General features: G+C 34.6%; 1 protein-coding gene across 1 annotated transcript in view; it reads right to left on the bottom strand.

Moving 5' to 3' along the window:
- The window catches only part of LOC100986527 (N-deacetylase and N-sulfotransferase 4), a 291,143-nt gene that overhangs the window by 91,357 nt on the left and 177,887 nt on the right, over positions 1–21,899 (bottom strand). Inside the window, exons 5-6 of the mRNA XM_003830045.7 lie at positions 20,923–21,108; positions 18,807–18,935 (exon numbers count right to left, since the gene is read on the bottom strand). Coding sequence (XP_003830093.1) covers positions 18,807–18,935; positions 20,923–21,108 — 315 coding nt within the window. The remainder of the gene's footprint in view (positions 1–18,806; positions 18,936–20,922; positions 21,109–21,899) is intronic.

Here is a 21,899-nt window from a genome sequence, read left to right on the forward strand (position 1 = left end):
GTGGCAGTGGAAATGCACTCACTTTCTGTGTTTTTATGCTTTTTTTTTTCTGACAGCTCTAAGCATCTTTCTATTTTTTTCTAAATTATATTTTTTATTCTTTTTAGAGACAGGGTCTTACCATGTTGCCCAGCCTGGACTTGAACTCTTGGGCTTAAGCAACTCTCCCACCCTCCCACCTCAGCCTTTCCAAGTGCATGCCACAGTGCCTGGCTTCAGCAAATCTTACCTAAATTTTCTGTTGTATTTTTTTTTCTCCCTCAGACCATGAGAACCGTACCCTTAATTTTTTTTATTTCTCTGGAACACTATAAATCTTTAATAAATATTTAATGAATGAATCAAATAACCTATTGCTGTGAGGTGAACATGGAATTCTGAAATGTATATATAGTTGTCCCTTGGTATCTGTGGGGAGTTGTTTCCAGGACTCCCTGCAAATACCAAACTTAATGGATGCTCAAGTCATTTGGTATTTGCATATAATCTATGCATATCCTCCCATATATTTAAATCATCTCTAGATTACTTATAATACCTAATAAAATGAAAGTTCTACGTAAATAGTTGTTATATTCGTATTGTTCCAAGAATAATGGCAAGAACAAAAGTGTGTACATATTCAGCACATATGCTTTTGTTTTACTGAACATTTTTGATCTGAGATTGTTTGAATCTATGAATGTGGTACTCACATACAGAAGGCCAACTGTATACCTCTGCAATTACAGAAATGTGTTCAACCTTGGAAGCTGATGGAGTCTAGTTATTGCTGCTAAAATTCCTATCCCTCAAAAAGACATATATCTCCAAGTTATATTAGTATTTTGATAGTAGTTGGCGTTAGAGAGACAGCATAATGTACTGATCAAACAACAGGGACTTTGGAACTCGACTTTCATGCACCTACAGAGGCTGAGGTGGGAGGGCTGGAGGATTGCTTGAACCCAAGAGTTCAAGTCTAGGCTAGGCAACATAGTGAGACCTTGTCTCTAAAAAAATAAAATATATAACTTAGAAAAAAATAGAGAGATGCTTAGTGCTGTTAAAAATAAAAGCATAAAAACACAGAAAGGGAGTGCAGGGGTGCATTTCCACTACCAAACACACATATAATGAAGTTCACACTGTAGCTCTGCTACTCACAAGCTCTGTGATACTGAATTAATTAGTTAACTTCTCTGAATAGTTTCCTCATCCAAAAAATAAAAACAATAATAGTCTCAACTTTACATGGTTGATGGGAGGCTCAAGTGAGTTAAGGCATAGAAAGCATTTGGAAGATTAAATAAGGTAAACACAATAAATGTCATTTATAAATAATCAGAACAAAAAGAGATTTATTACATTAAAAATAATCATGTCAATACTTGAGTGGATACTGAAGATGGCTTGGATATCACAGGAATTTTGCAGATTTTGCTCTCATATTCCAGTTTTAGATATATGTTTCTTAGAAAATGATTACAAGGTATCTTTTCCTAATGTTAGACAGATCTTACTATAACCATTTTGAAAAGGTAAAATAAAATTTTTCTTTAAGTCAAACTTGTGCCAACTTTATTAAAAATATTAAAATATGCCCCTGGCTGACAAAATGGGCTCCTCATGGCTAACTGGGAAGCTCAAAGTTAAAACAGAATTGGGCTGCGATGCTGGGTGAAGGAGCAATCATGTACTGTGTTCTCAGAAAGATGTTGTAAAAGTGTGTCAGGACTTCCCTTTCTAGAGTCAAACCACAGGAAGAGGAATATCACACTCTGGGGACTGTTGTGGGGTGGGGGGAGGGGGGAGGGATAGCATTGGGAGATATACCTAATGCTAGATGACGAGTTAGTGGGTGCAGTGCACCAGCATGGCACATGTATACATATGTAACTAACCTGCACAATGTGCACACGTACCCTAAAACTTAAACTATAATAAAAAAAATAAAAAAATAAAAAAATAAAATAAAATAAAAAATAAAAATAGAATCAAACCAAACAAGTTCCTGTTGTCATTGCCAAGATAAACTGCAGCTGGAAACCTGTCCCACCCCTCCCCTGACCATTTGAAAGAAACATCTGACAGAGACTTCTGGCTTGGGCTTGGAAACTCCCCAGTCAGAGATCAACTATTTTGACCAATCAGAAATGAACAAATTGGAAGTCTTCATTTGCATAAATGGACCTGATTGAGAACATAGGGGAGGACTTTCTCTATTTAAGCCAGACTCTCACTTTGTTCCTTGGAAAGCACAATTTCACTTTTACCAAAGGCTGTGCCTCCCCAATCTGCAGATTGTTTTTTGTTTCTTGTTTTGGTATTTTTTTTTAGAAAATAAAACTCTCCATTTTTCCTCCACAGATGTCGTGGTCTTTTGTTAACAAATACTTCAGGTATATGCTGTTTCCATAAAAATTGTAAAGTTATCTGTGTATGCCAAAACAAACAATGATCAATACAGAATTGATCTCATTTGCATATTAAAAATTTAAAATCTTAGCTAAAGATTACTTCCAATGCTCATGAAGATATTTATCCAACAACATACAGTGGTTAAAATTCAAATCAATTTCTATGCCATCGGTCTCTTCCCTGAATTTCCCACAGCAATAAAAATGTGGCTGGGCTTACTGAGCTAATGTGGAGTTGATTGTTGGTGATATGAAGGTGGGGAATGAAAGTAGGGAAGGGAGACAGATGAAAAACACATAAATAACTTTAGAGAGTGGTAAATGCTATGAAAAAATAAGACAAGTTAGTGATAGAGAGTGACTGGAAAAAGGTGGACAACCCTTCTCTGAGGAGATAACTTTTGACCTGAGGTATAAAGGCAGAAGAAATCAGGTTTCCAAATTCCTGGAAGCAACTTATTTCAAGAAATTAATGGTAGCACAAAAGCCCTGAGGGACAAACAATCCTGGCATGTATGAAAACCTATATGGAAAGAAGGATGGTGTGGTTATAGTGTAGTAAGTGAGTAAGTGAAGGTCAGAGTGGAACTTGGTAAATGCAGAGAGGGCGGCAGAGGGCCAGGTCATGGTCCAGAGTTTGAAGTTAATTTTAAGATTAAATGAGAAAGCATTGGAGGACATTAAGAATGGCTGTGGCATGCTCTATTTTACGTTTAACAATAACATTTTAACTGCTCTAGGGATAATGGATTCTATGTGGCCAGAGAGATAGCAATTTTTCTGGGAGAGAGAAAACAGATGCCTTGTCTTGCAGGGTTGCTGCAGAGATGGAGAGAAAATAATTGGGATATAATTTGGAAGGAGAGTTGACAGTACTTACTGATGAATTTATTCATTCAACAGATATATAATAGAACCTACTATAGGTACACGCTGGTGAAAGGAATATCTCTTGATATTATTGGGAAGTTGCCTACCCTCTAGAAAGTCATTTATAAAACCATAATAATTTAGCCAATGACTCTGCACACCACAAGTTACTATCATCACTGATGGGCTTCTTTTTCAAAAATTAAAACAGTAAATATTCAACAGTCATTATAAATAATTATGTATAAATATATATTGACATATATGTATTTTTAAGATGCATTCAGCAGAAGATTGGGTAAAAGCTGCATCAAATTTGGGGCAGTGTGATATATTTAATTTCTTTTTTATTTTTCTCAATAACTCATAATTCCCAAATTCTGTGTATATAAACATAACATCTCAGGCCATGTAGGAAGCTCTGTCTATATAGATTTGATTGCTTGAGCAAGTTAAGTGAATTGCAGAATGGACTTCTAAAAATAAATTGCAGGAGGATGGCAATTTTCAAGTCACATCTTTTATTCACTTTTGATTTGAATGTGTACCTGTGTGTGAAAGAGAGTTTAAGTGGATATAATAACAGCTTCAAAAAGGAGTGAGATTCTGTTACTTACACTTTATACTTTGAATGGCATTATTGAATATCTTAAATTGTGTTACAAGTGGCAACTATAAATCAAGGAAACACTTCATGCTTGGAATCTTATCTTTTACATTGTTTAAGGTGGTAATTTCCATACAGTGCTAGAGGAGGCTAGCAGTCATCATGAACTTTCTGTTTACAAGAACATGACCTTTTCTTTACTTCTAAATCTCTTGGCTGTTTCTCTGGTTTTAGTTAATGTTCTCACAGAGAGATAATTGAACACTGACTGTTCTGTTAGGTGTGAAGTTCAATGGAGACAGATCTGTAGGATCAATAACTGCAGACATGAAGAGTATCCTATCCACTAGTGATAGGTGATGAAACCCAATCTAAAGGTTTCTATTTGATTTGTGGGGTTGAATTTCTTATTTATATTAAATTCATCTCAGCCCTCTAAATTATCTCTAAAAATGTAACAACTAGTAAGGGCTTTAAGTTTTCATATCATTAATATATGTTTACCAAACACAGAGGTTGCCATAATTCTATGTATTCCTTATTCGAGCTAAACTTCTGCCACAGTCAGTGTTGAAGATAAACAAAGAACTTAGTGTTTCCAAAAATGTGTCTATTAATACAAAAATTAAAACACCTTAAAACCATCAACACTAGCAACTGAAACAAAAACGTTTGCCAAAAACATCTGAGGTATTTTAGTAGAGAACAAAATCAAAGAAAAAAAATTGTTTTGAGCAACCAAGCAAGTATTGCGTTCGATGACTCCATTTGTTTCACTGGAATAAAAAATAATGATGGAAGTGTTATCACTTAAAAATAGCTCAGAAAGCATAATAAACTGATACCACAAGAATAGTTTCAGAAGCAAAACATGTAATGAACTAAAAGCCTTTGTAATAGAGGATCTCTTTATCACATGATTTATGTGTTCAAGCAGCAAGAAACAACCAAGCAAAATTCAAGCTGTAAATAAACCCAGCACTCATGGGCTTCTAATACACCTCAAATATCATTTGATGATAAAAATGACATTTTAAATAACGATTGCAACCAAATTATTTATATTTTTTGTCCAAAAAATAAAATCACTTGCTTTTTATCACATCTTATACTGTTTGTGTAAAACAGTAAGAGAACCAACATTTATTTCTCCCGTTTTATAGACATATTCAGAAGCACAAGGAAATTAGATGACTTATTCTTCACTATTTAATAAACTAGAAAAAATAAAATAAAACAAGATTTTCTGAGTTTGGGTTATTAGATGATGCACTACCATTCCAGCTGCCTGTTTGATTTCACGAAAGAAGTGAGAATAAACTTCCTATTTTCTTTTTCCCCCTTCATTTCCCCTTTTCCCTGCTCCCCTTGACTCACTTCCCTGCTGTCCCTTTTTATCATTTTCTTCCTTTTCTCTCCTCCTCTTTTCTTGACTCCTCTCCCCTGTTCTCTCATTTCCCTTTTTTTTCTGACACAACATTAACAACTCATGTGAAAGTGTTACAGTCGGTAGTTAGTCAGACACAGGCAGGGCAGGAGACCCCACCACCCCCCTCCGCCTTCCAGTCACCAGGAATGTCCAGCCACCATCGGGTGATGGTCAGGCGGTTGTTAACTGTCTCTCTAAAATAATAATCGGTTGCAGCAGTGCCAGGGAAAGGCAGTCTCCTGACATATCAAAACCCTTGAAACTGGTGATCAGCAGCTTCCTGATAAGATCTCAGGAGTGAAGCCAGCAGGCTCAAGCATGCACAGTAAGAGGCAAGATGGCAGGGTTTAATTGGTATATGATCTTCCTCTAGAAACACTTGACTGGTAAGGGAAGAACACCTCAAGTGAGCATGCATATAGCTTCAGTAAACACACCATGCATGCTCACCTTCCAAATGTTGGCCGGCCACCGTGCATGTGGACAGCCTCCCCCAGTGGAAAAATCAGGCGAGAAGTAACACAACCGCAGAAGCATGTCAATGTATAAGATCCCAAGTCAAAGGTCAAACTGTGCACTGATCTCTAACACTGCCTGCTTGGCCCTCTTCCAAGTGTCATTTACTTCCTTTTGTTCCTGCTCTAAAGCTTTTTAACAAACTTTCCCTCCTGCTCTGAAGCTTGCCTCAGTCCCACACTCTGCCTTATGCCCCTTGGTCAAATTCTTTCTTCTGAGGAGACAAGAATTGAGGTTTCAGGAGACCTGTATAGATTTACCACTGCAAACACACTTCAGTACCATGTGACTCAGATCCATTCCGTAGTGGTAACAAAAGGGCATGTGGTAGACACATGTGGTTATGGCATAATTTTCATTTGTTAATTTATTCAACCTATTGAGCCCATGCTGTATGCCTAGGGATACATAGAGTAGAGGTGAAGAAGATAGTCACTAAACAGGTACCACCATGAGCTGTATTATGCATATGACTCTATTTGTGTAAACAGCCGTGACATCTGACCCAAACCCATGATCAGGCTCAGGGGATGAGAAAGAGAAAGCAGAGATGAAATCTGATAGACAAATAGGTTAAAGTGAGAGTAGTAGAGATATTAATAGAAAAGTACTGTAGGCATAAGAAGCTATACATACCAAAGCCTTCTAATACAGTATAAGCCTTGACGTGTCAAATGGAACTCCAGGTCACCATTCTTTAGCATTTACATACATACTCCATATCATATCTGCATATAAGCCACTTAGGGAAATGCTAAGCCAGAAGTATTTGCTTTCCTCAAATATAAAAATAGGAAAATATCAACATGTTTTAGAAAAGAGTTTATATTTTTATTTTCACTGTATCTAACTCTGAGGAATAACCAGAGGGACATAAAATAGGAATAAACAAAGTGAAATAAGGTAAAATGATCCAAAAGAGTCTTTCTCATTCACTGTACTTAAAAAAATAAATATCAAGGAAAAGAAACAAGACATATTGAAATATTTAGGTGTTATAAAATTTGTAAAATAGATAATAAAATCTAGAATTTTGAACTCTTCAGTAGAGTGAAACCTCACAAACAAACCAGAAAGAACAAACCAAAAAAGCACACATTTCCAAATTTAATTTTGTAGACTAACCAACTTCTACTTTCTCACCAACTCATTAGTCATATAAACACTGATACAGGGAGTGTTTTCTTTTCTTTTTTTCTTATTATGAATTCACTGATAATGTTTGCAAACTGTCCCTAAATGTGAAGAGCATTATGCACCTAGTACTTACATATTGCATGCCCCAAAATATAGAGAGAAAAAAGGTTTTATCTGCTGACTAACATCCACATAAACAGGAGGTTGTGCTTTTGCTGTTGAAAGTTTATTTATGCTAAAGAGCTATTTTACTACCTTTCATTCCAAACTTTGGGAAAACTAAAGTAGCCAGTTATATTAGATGGAAAAGACTCCTCTAATAAAATATTGCAGCTTTCATTTATTTTTCGATGGAAACAAAATTGAAAAAAAATGCAATCTTACGGATTTTTTCATGTTCTGGAAATACACAGCAGTGCAAATTGTATTCCATCAGAACCGGTAGCAAATATTGTATTAGAAAGATATATGTCTACACAATAATATAAATCTCTCTCTTATTTCATGAGAAGACAGAGTTCAAGTTCAGGAGGCAAAAATATTTTGGTCATTTTTTACAGCACACTTGATATTCTGAACTACTCATTTTTAAATAAATCCTACTGTGGAAAATTGAAATAAAACTACTACTAAAAATCTAGGGAAAAAGCACAAAATTTACTCACATTCTCTACATCCTTATGCTAACTCTGATCCTGATTTTCAGTGTGAACAGAAAGAATAATATCATACGTTGTAAGTCCATGGATCTTAGCTGACTCCAGATTTTACAAAATCCCTGCTGTGAGTGTGAATCCCTTACAGAAGTGGTGATTCATGTCCTGTTGTAAAGGTTAGTCCTGAAAATCTTTAAGGATAGAAAAAAAAAAAAAAAAGAAGATAAAGGAAAAAAAAAGGTGACTGTAGGTCTTTCAGTGAGTGGAAATAGAATTTTCCACAATCTATATACTCCACAGGGGTCCATTCCTCTCACAGTTGGTGGCTATTCTCCCCAGCTCTAAGCCCCAGAGCTCCCAGTAACATTAATTGCTTCAAAGTCCCTGTCTAGAGAAGTAGATTTCACTCTAGTAGAAAAGTTACAAGTTAATTTCTATAAAAATAAATACCCCTGAGTTCGGGAGAGGGGCTAGGGGATGAAGAGAGGTTGATTAATGGGTACAAACATACAGTTTGATGGAAGAAATAAGACCTAGTGCTTGAAAAATTTGTAGGGTGGCTACAGTTTACATAATCTGTTATGTATTTCAAAATAGCTCAAAGAGAATAATTCCAATGTTGCTAGCACAAAGAAAAGACAAGTATTTATGGTAATGGATATCCCAATTACATTGACTTAATCTTTCCAAATTATACAGAATGCATTAAATTATCATATGCACCACCCAAATATGTACATCTATTATGTATCAATAAAAAAGATAAAGAAAAATATAAATCCTCCTGGAACACATGTAGAAAATCTCCTAGGTCTCCAAGTTAGAAATATTAATATATTATTTTATGAAGATGAATATTTTGATGGAATATATAATTGCTTTGTTCTCCATGGAATATTATCTCATTGTCATAATTTTCTTTAAACCACTGTGTTTCTATGTGGTTTCTATTTCTATAAACCACAATGTTTATAGGAAATCAAAGCCAAAATCATCAAAGAATACTTGGAGACCTTGATATCAGTAATCACTTCTTTATAATCTGCTACAGACTTGGGATATTGCTTGCATTTTATTTTGTTGCTCTGCACATAAAATAGTTTTCTCTAAATTACCTTGTCTATGCAGCTCTATATTATTTCAGCATCAAACAGAATTTCTCGAAGTTTGTTTCAGGTTATTTCATGTGGATGTTATCCTGTGCCTCACAGCTGCCTTTTCTCTAACCTGTCTGAAGAGCCAGCACTAATCCATAATGTACTGCACCTGCTATTAGATTCCATGAACTCAGAGATTGATATACACGGAGAAGGAAAGCTCATTAACCAGACTAGGTATATGAAAGTTCAGCAGACAGCACACGGAGAAGTTTATCATTGCAGTTCCATTATACTCTACTGTCAATTTCAAGTACACCACTCTTTCAGGCACATATTTTTTGTTCACCTGAATTTGCAAGTGGCCAATAGAATAGGTGAGGTTTAGTGAGTCTAGGCACTGCTCTGAACTTTGGAAAGTGTAATAACTTTTCTGGCTCCTGAACTGCTATTTTAGAGCATTCTACAATCAGAGCCTATTGAAACATATTTGTCAAGAAAACAGAAAATTCTATTTTTAATGTTGCTCTTTGTGTAGCATGAAATTAAAATGAGTAGAAAAAATTAAATCCTGTAGGACATATTAATTTCAAGCTTTTATACTTATTGTGGAAACCATCTGATAAGACTTCAGACTGTTTTGACTATTTTCAGTTGCTGCATATTTTATAGGGTAGTGTCTCAACTTGAATGATGGTGGACTATCTGGTGTAAGCTGTTTCACCTCATACATGATTAAATTATATTTCTTCCTGTCTGAACAAAGATTATTTGAAAATACAGGAAGGATGTGGCACCAGGGAAATACATGTTAGTATTTGACAAGTGTGGAACAGTGCAGAAAAATATCAATATGTGATGAAGGCATGATAAGAATCTAAGAAAAATAAGAGGGAGTTATCTGAATGTTAAATAGACAGATGTCGAAGTATGCTTTTGAAATCCCATTCAAATGGCCCTCATATCATTTAATTTTCAATTGTTAGGCTCATTTGGGCAAAGTAAGTTGGTATCCAGGGAAATCAAGAAACCCCATTCCTTGCAGTTGGCTGAATCAAAAAATATAACACATAATAGCAACAGGAGTTCATATGTGAATCAAGATGTAAAACTTTATTCCAACTCATATTTTCTGTTTCATGGTAAATTATAAAATAATGACATATTTTGAAATGTGTCAAACTATGAAAACAGGATATATCTCTGAATGCCATTGAGAGTCAAAATTTAAAAAAACTGTTGAAAACGCAGAAAGAAAAAATATCAGACACTTTTGAACACAGAATAGATACAGTTGTCTTGTAGAGAGGGCCAACACAAAATAATGTGAATCCTCAAACTGAGCGCTGAAGACGTAAAGAAACAATACTGGCTTTGTTGTGGCATTTGCCTTTTTGACTGCAGAGCAAAGCTGCAGATGTTATAAACCAGAAAAACAAAATGTGAAACTTTTCAAGGTTATTTAATCCAGTCTCCTTCCTTTAGGCAGATGAATTCCCAAGGCAATAAGAAAGAACTATAGAGTTGTTGATTCTATTTTAAAGTACTCTAGAGGGGAAAATTCCAGGACATTCCTTCATATACTTTTTCCAGCTTTTATTAATCTCATAGGATACTTACATACATATGAATTCAGTAACTACTAATCAAAATTCAAAATGGTCCTGCAAAATCTGGAAATTATATTTCAGTATACAAGTAATGGGAAGGTTTTTTTCTTTCTCTGCTTCCCTCAATATATCTACCATTAGATATCTTCCCATTTTATCTCATCCTTTAATTATCCAATATGTTGACAAACTATCATTTCCCCATTTCTTCCGATCTTATAATTATAGATTAGATCCAAATTTATAATGCTTGTAATATTTAAAATTAACTTGATTTGTGTGTGTGTGTGTGTGTTTTACAATGAGAGAGATGTAGCCACGATTTAATTGTATAAGAACATAGAAATCACATATTCTTAGTACAGGATGAACTATTAGAAGCTCAGTAATAGATTTCACATTTCTACAAAATTTCTATTTGGACAGCTTCAACAACAGGGAACTTAATATGTCGTGATTGAGGCCCACACAATTTTCTGACAGATTTAATTTATCCTTATATAATATTTATCCTTATATAATGGTGAGATTATATTATTATTTTATTTCAAAATGATTAGGGGGCTTTTCATTATTTCCTTTTAAATTTCACCCTGTTAGATTTGCTTTTTTAATTCTAATATGCTAACCAAAACCAGATATTAATATCATAATCTGGTGTATTTACTTTCACTGTCAGCTTTGTGTCATGCTAGCATGTCCTTATTCATCCACTGATGAACATACTAAAACAACAATACTAAGTACAGAAAACTATCAATCATTTTCAAAACCACAGAGAAAATTACCATCCAAGAGAGATGTCATACATTGTCTACAGCATTTCTATAATATTAAAGTATGGATGATTAATGGAAAAGGAAATCCAGCATAGATTGGCTTTTATGTTTTAGAATTTATCCTAACACTACTGATCACCTCTTCTACTTGTAAGTTCCTACAAACATCACTTTTACACACTAAGAGTCAGCTGGGAAAGTAGGTAGAGAAAATGGTAGTCTCTGGATGATTTCATGGATGTTGAACACTTCGCACTAAAAACACATTTCCCCCAGGACTTTGATACCTAGCAAAATGTATTCATGGATCTTCCCTTTAAAAGTCAGCTCTGTTAAATAGAAACATTCTTCAGAGTCAGCATATTATTTCATATCAATAATTTTAATCTTCATATTAACTAACTTCTTTCCTTGGCATGGTTTGGGTGAAAGATATGAAAATATTCTTTACTCTGACAAAGAATTAAATGATGATTGGAAGAAAAGAATGGAACAGAGAAGCTGGCTTATTGTTTTCTTTTTCTGGTTACTTCTTTCCTCATTCCACTCCTGCAGGCTCCTTCCTTGCCAGGCTTGTTGGAACCTTAAACTTAAAATAGTAACTCATCATCAAGTAGCCCCAATATTTACTTTCTCAACATTAGTGAGGTAAGTATTAATCATAGCCCATCACCTCTCTATTTATGAGAAGACACTTACACAGAAAAAATCCAAGTGTGAATTATCTTTTCTTTCATTCACTTCTTCCTTCTTTCTGTGTTCCCCATTTTCTTTCACTTACTCCAAGTCTGCCTGCCACATTAAGTTCCTCATCTGGTATGATGGTTAGTCTTATGTGTCGACTTGACCAGACCAGGAAATGGCCAGATATTTGGTCAGACCTTATTTTGGGTGTGAACATGAGGGTGTTTTTGGATGAGAATAACATTTTAATCAGTCCAGTGCACAACCCCTGTATTGGGTAAAGCAGATTGCCCTCTGTAATGCAGGTAGACTTTAATCAAGCTGTTGAAGGCCTGAATAAAACAAAAAAGCTAAGTAAAAGGAATTTCCTTCTGCTTGACTGCCTTCACTTTGGGACACTGTTTTTTCTTCTCTGCCTTTGGACTCTAACTGTAATCTTGGCTTTCATTGGGTCTTGAAGCTGCTGGCATTTGGACTGGAACTATACCATCAGTTTTCCTGGGTCTCCCCAGCTTCTTGATTGCATATCAGATCTTGGGTCTTGACAGCCCTCTTAATTGCATGAGCTACTTCTTTATAATCTCTCTGCCTCTCTCTATATCTCTATCTATCTATCTGTCTATCTATCTATCTATCTATCTATCTATCTATCTATCTATCTATCTATCTATCTAAATCCTATTGGGTCTGTTTCCCTGGAGAACCCCGTCTAAGACATCTGATAACTTCCGCCTATGCAAGCCGGGAAGTAAGCTCCATTTGGCCTGGGCTCTACCAGATGCTACCTGTAGTCTGTTTCCCTTGAAATCTGAGCAATATCTACTCAGATTGCTTGAGGCTATGCATAGTCCTTGTTTTGAGCAACATTGTTCCTTAAACAGTCATCTTTATGGACTAGTGCTTGCTTGATCTATACTTCATATTCCCATATTAGGATGTGCTATCTTATCCATACTATCGACCCTCTTGACCCTCTTGACCCTCTTGACCGTCTACTCCTGCTGTGTCTGTCCTGGTCTCTATCATTTACCTATGTATCATATTTTGAGCTCACCATCAATTTACAATGACAAAGCAAGTATAGTTTGTGACTGGATAGATGAAGCCTCCTGAAACTCCCCTCTTTCACTATCCTATTCTGCCTAAAATTGAAATAAATGTGTGTAGCAATGATAAGCTTTTTAAAGTAAGATTTATAAGACTTATTATAGTTTGGTTAGTTCACAAGTGGTAAACATGGAAATATTAGAAGCCAAATAGTCTTTTATGTTATTTAAAATCCTGAGATTTATTTTAAGTTTAAATCTCCAAATTATGCTCTATGAGGGGTACTGGGTTCAAAATATTTAGAAACAGATGCATAATCCATGTCTTTATTGACAAATAGACAAACATTCAAGCAATAAGCACCAGTAACAATCACACCTGGGCAAGAGGTCCAGGGGAGGCAATGGTCAGTGTTCTGAAAATTATTGACTTACCCTAAAGAGATGACTAGGGCAGATATGTGTCAGGAATGTAGCCCCAGAATGAAAAGGGTATGATGAAGTGACTCTTACCTCTGCCGAGATTAAATTCTCAGTAAGGGAAGGAATGAAGAGAGAGGTTTCCACTTGCTTTCATTAACATTTACATCTCAATTTTTAAAAATTATTTTAGAATATCCTTGATGTTTTTTAAAAATATATACAAAAGGTGTTGATTTTGAAATATGCACAAAAATTGAAATATCTCAGATATAGCTTTGGTTGGAATACCTTTGAGGTACATTGAGGATTAATTCAACTAGTTTGTTATTCAGAAGTACAAGCAAGTTCTGAGAAATGAAATTTCTTGCTAAAGATCATAGAGCATCCACGCTCCTGTTCCAAGTGTGGTGCCATTAAACCAAACAGACCTTTTGTTTTGTTTTGTTTTTAATAGCCATGCAGTTGTAGGAGAAGACAGTTTAATCTGACAAAGCACTTTTGCCCTCACTTTCCTATCTTCCAATCAAATTTAGAAGTTTCTATTTTCATACAGTGTGAGTTTTAATTTATTTTTTTAGGAATTGAAAATAGTGTATATGAATTATCTAATGTAATTTATTTTAAACACACCTAGAGCTTTACCACAGCCAACTTAGCTATAGCTTTGTTGAAAGTATATCTTTTTCTTAAGTATAAGCCTTTCTTCCATGAAACAAAGTGGGCATAGCATAAGGCTCGCTATTTCATATTTTCTGTATACACTGGGACATGATGAGGACATGCTTTCCTAAGACCTCAGAAATGGAATCATTACAGAAGAAGAAATTAGAAAGCTGAAATAATCACAATATTATATAATGTTGGGATTCCCACACTGCTATACCATTGTACATCTATTTATAACAGAAAATAAAATTACAACTATTAAAGATGAAAAGAAACACACACAAAAGGGTCAAGTTCTCGATCTTTGATTCCAAAAAAAAAATTAGCAAATATTTAAAAAATAAGCTTCAGGTCATCCAAGTACACAAAGATAATACAAAACTATCTAGTTTCAATTCAGCTTTATATTGTGGTCACTTTTAGAAACTGAAGTAAGTGTGCCTACTGAGATCTCCAGCCAGAAGCAAACTTAACTTATGGGCCTAATAGGCTCCTCTGATAAAATTATGATTTTTAATTTTTGGCTGGAGATTCACATATTAATATGTCATTACTATAATTAAAAATAGAAGCCAAATGAGATATTATATAATATTTAATTATTATATTAAACACACGCTTCTTAAAAATATGTGGTTTTCTTGACTATCATAAGAGAAACAAATTATTTAGAGGTGCAGTCTAAATTCTTTGTAGTAGTGCTAGAATTTACCAACTAGTTTTGTGAAGAAGTTGTGAAATAGCTCTAAGAGGGAAATTTATAGCACTAAATGCTTACATTAAGAAAAAAGAAAGATATCAGATAAAAAGCTTAATCTCAAGGAACTAGTCAAAGAAGAAAAAAATTAGTCCAAAGTCAGCAGAAAGAAGAAAAAAATAAGGAATGCAGCAGAAATAAATAAAATAGAGATTAGAAAAATAGAAAAGATCAATGAAACTAAGAGTTGGATTTTTAAAAAGATAAATAAAATTAGCATGCATATAGCTAGACTAAGGGAAAAGGAGAGAAGGCTCAAATAAAATGAGAAAGAGGAGATAGACAACTAATACCACAGAAATGCAAAAAGGGATAATAACAGACTACTATGAACAATGATATACCTAACAGGTTAACCTAGAAGAAATAGATAAATTCCCAGAAAGATACAATTTACCAAGATTGAGTCATGAAGAAATAGGAAATCTGAACAGACTAATAACGAGTAAAGAGAATGAATTGTAATTAAAGGTCTCTTAGCAAGGAAAAGCTCAGGACTTAATGGTGTCACTGATGTGTTTTATAAAAAAAAAAATTAGAGAATTAACACCAAATCCTTCTCAAACTCTTGCAAAAAATTTAAGAGGAGAGTACACTTCCAAACTCATTTTATGAGGCTAGCATTACCCTGATATCAAAGCCAGTTAAGGGCCCTATAGGAAAAGAAAATTACAGGGTAATATTTCTGACAAACATAGAGACAAAAGTTCTCAATGAAATCCTAACAAGCCAAATTCAATACCAAATCAAAACATTAATACACCACAATCATGTGGGATTTATTCCTAGGATGTAAAAATGGTTCAACATATGCAAATCTATAAGTGTGATAAACCATATTAATAAGATGAATAAATGGCAAAAATCATATGATCATCTCAATAGAAGCAGAAAAAGCATGTAACAAAATTCAACATCCATTCATGATAAAAAGCTCAACAAATTAGGTATAAAATATTCATCACAACACAATTAGTGCCATATATTACAAACTCACAGCTAATATCATCTTTAGTGGTGCAAAGTTGAAAGCTTTTCTTCTAAGATCAGAAGCAAGAGAAGGATGTTCACCCTAACTGCTTCTATTCAATATAATATTAAAAGTTCTAGCCGGAGAAACTGGGCAAGAGAAAGAAAAAAAAGACATCCAAATTGGAAAAGAAAAAAGTTAAATTGTTTCTGTTTGCAGATAACATGATCTTTTATATAGAAAACTCTAAATATTCCTTGAAAAAACTGTTAAACTAATAAATTCAGTAAAGTTGAAGTATACGAAATCAATGTACAAAAATCAGTAGTGTTTCTATACACTGACAAGTTATCTGAAAAAGAAATAAAAAAAGATCCCATTTACAACAGCATCAAAAAAATACTTAGGAATAAATGTAACCAAGGAAGTTAAATACCTGTATACCAAAAACTATAAAACATTGATGTAAGAAATTGAAGACACTAACAGACAATCATCCCAAGTTCATGGATTGGACGAATTAATATTGTTAAAATATCCATATTACTCACAATGATCTACCAATTCAATGAAATTTCTATCAAAATATTAATGACTTTTTCACAGAAATATAAAAAACAATTCTAAAATTTCTATGGATTCACAAAAGACCCAGAATAGTCAAAGCAATCTTGAGAAACAAGAAGAAAGCTGGAGACATCATATTATCTATCATCAAACTATACTACAAAGCTGTGGTAATAAAAACAGCAAGGTACTGACATAAAGAGTGACATAAAGACCACTGAAACAAAGCAAACGGTCCAGAAATAAATCTATGCACTTACAGTCAACTGATTTTTGCCAAAGGTTGCAAGAATACAGAATGAGGAAAGAACAGTCTCTTCAACAAACAGGTGTTGGGAAAACTGAATATCCCCAAACAGAAGAACAAAATTAGACCTTTATCTCACACCATATTTAAAAATCAACTCAAAATGGACTAAAGGTTTAAATCAAAAACCTGAAACTGGAAAACTACTAGAAGGAAGTATAGGGAAAAAACTTTTTGACATTGGACTGGGAATTGATTTTTTCTTTTCCTTTTTTTTTTTTTTGTATATAAACCCAAAAGCCCAGACAACAGAAGCAAAATAGACAAATGGGATTGCATTAAATTAAAAAGTTTTTGGCCGGGCGCGGTGGCTCACGCCTGTAATCCCAGCACTTTGGGAGGCCGAGGCGGGCGGATCACGAGGTCAGGAGATCGAGACCATCCTGGCTAACACGGTGAAACCCCGTCTCTACTAAAAATACAAAAAATTAGCCGGGCGTGGTAGCGGGCGCCTGTAGTCCCAGCTACTCGGGAGGCTGAGGCAGGAGAATGGCGTGAACCCGGGAGGCGGAGCTTGCAGTGAGCCGAGATCGCGCCACTGCACTCCAGCCTGGGCGACAGAGCGAGACTCCGTCTCAAAAAAAAAAAAAAAAAAAAAAAAAAAAAGTTTTTGCACAGCAATGGACATAAATAACAGAGTGAAAAAGACAATCTATGGAATGAGAGAAAATATTTAAAACCATATATCTGCAAATGCTTAATATCCAAAATACATATCAGGAACTCAAACAACTTAATAGTAAGAAAAGGAATGACCTCCCTTAAAAATGGGCAAAAGATTTGAAAATATATTTCTCAAAGGAAGACATACAAATGCCCAACAGGTATACGAAAAAATCCTAACATCATTCATCATCAGGGAAATATAAATTAAAACCATAATGAAATATCACCTCACACCTGTTAAAATGACTATTATCAAAAAGATGAAAGATAACAAAGTTGGCGAGGATGTGGAGAAAGGGGAACATTTGAACACTGTTGCTAGAAATATAAATTACTTCATCTATTATGGAAAACACTATAGAGATTCCTTCAAAACTACCATATGATCCAACAATCCCTTTACTGGGTATATAGCCAAACGAAATGAAATTAGTGTGTTCAAGACATACCTGCATTCTCATGTTCATTGCAGCATTATTCACAATAGCCTAAACACGGAATCAATCTACGTGTCAATTGACACATGAATTAATAAATAAAATGTGGCATATGTATGTATCTACACATAAAATAAAATATTATTCATCCTTAAAAAAGAGGGAAATCTTGTCATTTGTGACAACACAGATGAACCAGGAGGACATATGCTAAGTGAATAAGTCAGGCCCAGAAAGACAAATACTTCATGATCTCACTTATATGTGAGATCTAAAAAAGTTGAACTCTTGGGAGGCCGAGGCAGGCAGATCACGAGGTCAGGAGATCGAGACCATCCTGGCTAATACGGTTAAACCCTGTCTCTTCTAAAAATACAAAAAATTAGCCGGGCGTGGTGGTGGCAGGCGCCTGTAGTCCCAGCTACTTGGGAGTCTGAGGCAGGAGAATGGCGTGAACCCGGGAGGCGGAGCTTGCAGCTAGCGGAGATCGCGCCACTGCACTCCAGCCTGGGCAACTGAGCGAGACTGCCTCTCAAAAAAATAAATAAATAAAAATTAAAAAAATTAAAAAAAAAAGTTGAACTCATAGATCCAGAGAGTAGGATGCCAGTGGCTGGGGGAAAGTTCGTGGAAAGGAACAAAGTTCCAGTTAGATGGGATGAATAAGTTAATAGTTAATAGTAACATATTGTATACCTAAAAATTGCTAAGAGAATAAATATTTTAAATGTTCTTGTTACAAAAATAATAAGAATGAGAGATGATAGTATGTTAATTAGATTGATTTAATTATTTCACAATGTTTACATGTAACAAAGCATCATGTTGTACTGTAAAAATAAAAAAATTTTATTTGTCAATTATACCTTCATAAAGCTGAGAGAAAGACCTAACTTGAAAAAAATAACAATGGAAAACATTGCTACTTTTTTACTGCTAGAAATAAACTTTTCACTACCCACATTACAAAGTAAAAACCATGACTTTGTAATGAAATCTACTGAAAAATCAGTCCCAAAGTCAAATTTTATCAAGAAAAGTATTTTAATGTAGATTTAAATGCATGACCAGTAAGATGTGCTGTAAATAAAGAAAATAAATATGATTTAGTTTAAAAGACAGGAAAATAAAACACATTTTAAAACGCTAATCTTATTGTAAGATGCATACATAGAATACATACTGGGTTTAGAAGGATTGTGAGAAAAAGTTCACCTCCTCTGATACTTTTATCCAGTTCTTGGGGTCCTCCTGGATATTCTTTGTAGAAAATAGTGTGAGTGAACAACCCACAAGTCTGTCGAGGGAGGACCTGAGTAAAAAAGGGGAAAAACAGCACATGGACGTGATTTAATTAAGAACTTCACCTGTGTCTCATAACTTTAGAATCTGCAAATTGTAATTTCCTATTGGATTTTCTTGGTTGCTAAGGTCCAAATCTTATTATAATCACAAGTTGATGTTGGTGCAATTCTGTAAATATTAAGGGAGTTTCCATATCAAAGGCATAAAAAATATAGGTTAAATAATTTTCAGTTGGTTTTATAAATCTAACCCACCACCTGTGTTATGTTAAATGATTAGGGAAAACGCAAAGCCTTCTTAGGGTTAAGTTCATCCAAAGATGGAAATTCTCCAAGGTTCCATCTTTCATGCCATTAGGCCATTACTCTCTTCACTTCTGAAATCGAGTCCTGCATTGTAAAGTTATTCAGGTTCTGGGATTTACCACAATTGGTTTTCATAACCCCTTCCACATTAGCTTTGTTTTCACTACAATCTGAATTTACATTTTATGACATACTAGTCAAATTATTTAGTGATTACTTCTGGTATATTTTGTGGTTACTTCTTTTGTAAGTCTGAATGTTTAATAAAGAAAGCAAATAAGTAATTTTATTCCAAAATCATATTTTGAATGACAAACTACTGGTAATTTAATGGACAAATGCATCTAATTGCCTACAGTTTTTTTTTTCAAAATTATTTGCTTAATTATCATAAGGGTTAATATTAAACTTAAGGTAAATAAATGAATATAATATTGGTTACAAAGAATGCTTTTATTTCATAATATGTTGAATGGTCATTCAAGGCAAGGAATTAATGCCATACAAGATCCAATGATGTTTTAGATACAGAAGGTAAAGGAAAGGTAAAGGGAAACCTGGGTATTTTCACTATGATTTGAAATTATGTGAGTAATTCTATTTATACCTTCTGGATTTCTATGGCCATCAATGCCACTATTTGCATTATCAATAGCTTCTCTTAAATCTGAGGCTTCTTCAGGCCTTCTGGTACCAATTTGCAATAAAATAGAGCTTCATGACTAATAAATATTGTGTATCGCTCTGGTTAGATATATGTGTGTGCATTTGCTTTACTCACAGATGGTGATTAGATAGAAAAATAAATCATAGATAGATAGATAAATAGATGATAGATGGATTTTAACAGCAATATGAATAATGAATTAGGAAGGTGTAAATATTCAAATGAGTGAGAACAGTTTGTAAACCGATGCTCTGATCTTGGCAACTAATTATAAAAACATCATCTAAGTCACTAGAAGTAGGTATACTTGTTTTAAAATAGGCTATTTTATCTCAAAATTAGTAATATAATGTTTTCTTTCCCAATGAATGATTGCAAATTGCCTTCTGAAATCCAATTGGTTTTATTCTCGTTTATTAGGATTCCTACATCCTATTATTTTTCAATTACTATATCTGAAAAGAAAAAACATATACCTCCCTTTTTGGAATATGTAAGGAAAAGACAAAAAGAGAGAGCAGTATTCTTAGATACTTTTGAGTGCCTGAAAGCCAAAATAAACTGAGTGAATAAATTTAACTCTCAGATGCTATTTGTGACATTCTGTCTGTTGACAGAATAACAACTTGAGAGGTGTTTTCTTAATCCATGGAGCCTTAGTCTGCCTGTAAAACTCTCAGTAAAACCACCCAACCAAATAGATAATGAGAAATTTCCTAGGAAAAGTATGGAATCCACAGGCAAAATTTCAATACTGAAACTACAGTGGATAATCTGTACATAACTCATTCCTGTTAGTTTCAGCTTGTTTTAGATTTGCCAAAGCCACTCCACAGCTTAGGAGCAAGCCTATCACCAAAAGATGGGTTAACGCATAACCAGTCACCACTGAGATATGTTAGGTATTTCTGATAATCATGTAAAAGAGGTTCGAGGTTACATCCTTAGAGGAAATGGCCCTCTGTCTTCATTCCACATGTAAATATTAACATCCTTCAATATACATGGCTCTCTGTGCTCACCATGATGCTATTGTGAATGAAGCCCTTTCTGTACCGGGCAGGTTTCAGATGTGGATATTCTTCAGTGCTGGTGACTTGAATACCCCAGACCTTCTTCCAAGCTGCATACAGCTGAATGTGAACCGGGTAGACCCCTGAGTGATGTGGGGCCACAGCATAGCCCATGTTGATTGGTATTCCATGTTCCTAAAACAAAGCCAGAGCAACATCATGATGGGACAAGGCCAATTAATTCAGTGAAAATCATTTCCACCAACATCTATTTAGAATACATTGAACTCTATGCTAAATATGAGAATTAAAAATCCAGCAAGGTAGAGGTTTTATCTTCGAGCAGCTCATAATCTTATAGAACTCTGATGGCATAACAGATATAGTCATTACTTTGGGCATGTGGTGTGTGGGTGAGATTAATTTAAAATTTTGAATATGTAAAGTTTTGGGGGAAGATAAGAAGTGAAATTAGCCCTTCCTTGGATAAATGTGGGGGGCGGGGAAAGGTGTCATTTGAGGAAGCGCTCAAATATGAAGGATGAAAGGGCATAGAATGCGTGTGTACGTGTGTGTGTGGCGGGGGGCGGGTATTGAAGAAAATCAGAAAGGTAACTATGAATGATGAAGTGATGAGCTTTTACATTTAAACTGAAAGATTTTGAATTAATTCGATTTCAACAAGGTAGATAAGGAAGCTCTCTGAGCCTGGAGGGCCAAGATCTGCTCTGAGTTTTAAGAAGAAGAACCTAGTGACAGCATGTTAAGATAAACTGTAAGGGGAAGAAAATGAATAAAGGCTGTGCATTAGGAAACTATTTCTATGCTACCAATTAGGTGAACATAGGTAACTAAATTAAATTATTTATGGTCAGATTCAAAGGCAGGGGATTAATACCATACAAGATCCAGTGATGTTTTAGATACCCAGGGTAAAGGAAAGGTAAAGGCTAAGATTTTCTCCTTGGTTTTGAACCTTAACAACT

This window comes from Pan paniscus, chromosome 3 (assembly GCF_029289425.2).
Source record: "Pan paniscus chromosome 3, NHGRI_mPanPan1-v2.0_pri, whole genome shotgun sequence".
Classification (NCBI taxonomy): Eukaryota; Metazoa; Chordata; class Mammalia; order Primates; family Hominidae; genus Pan; species Pan paniscus.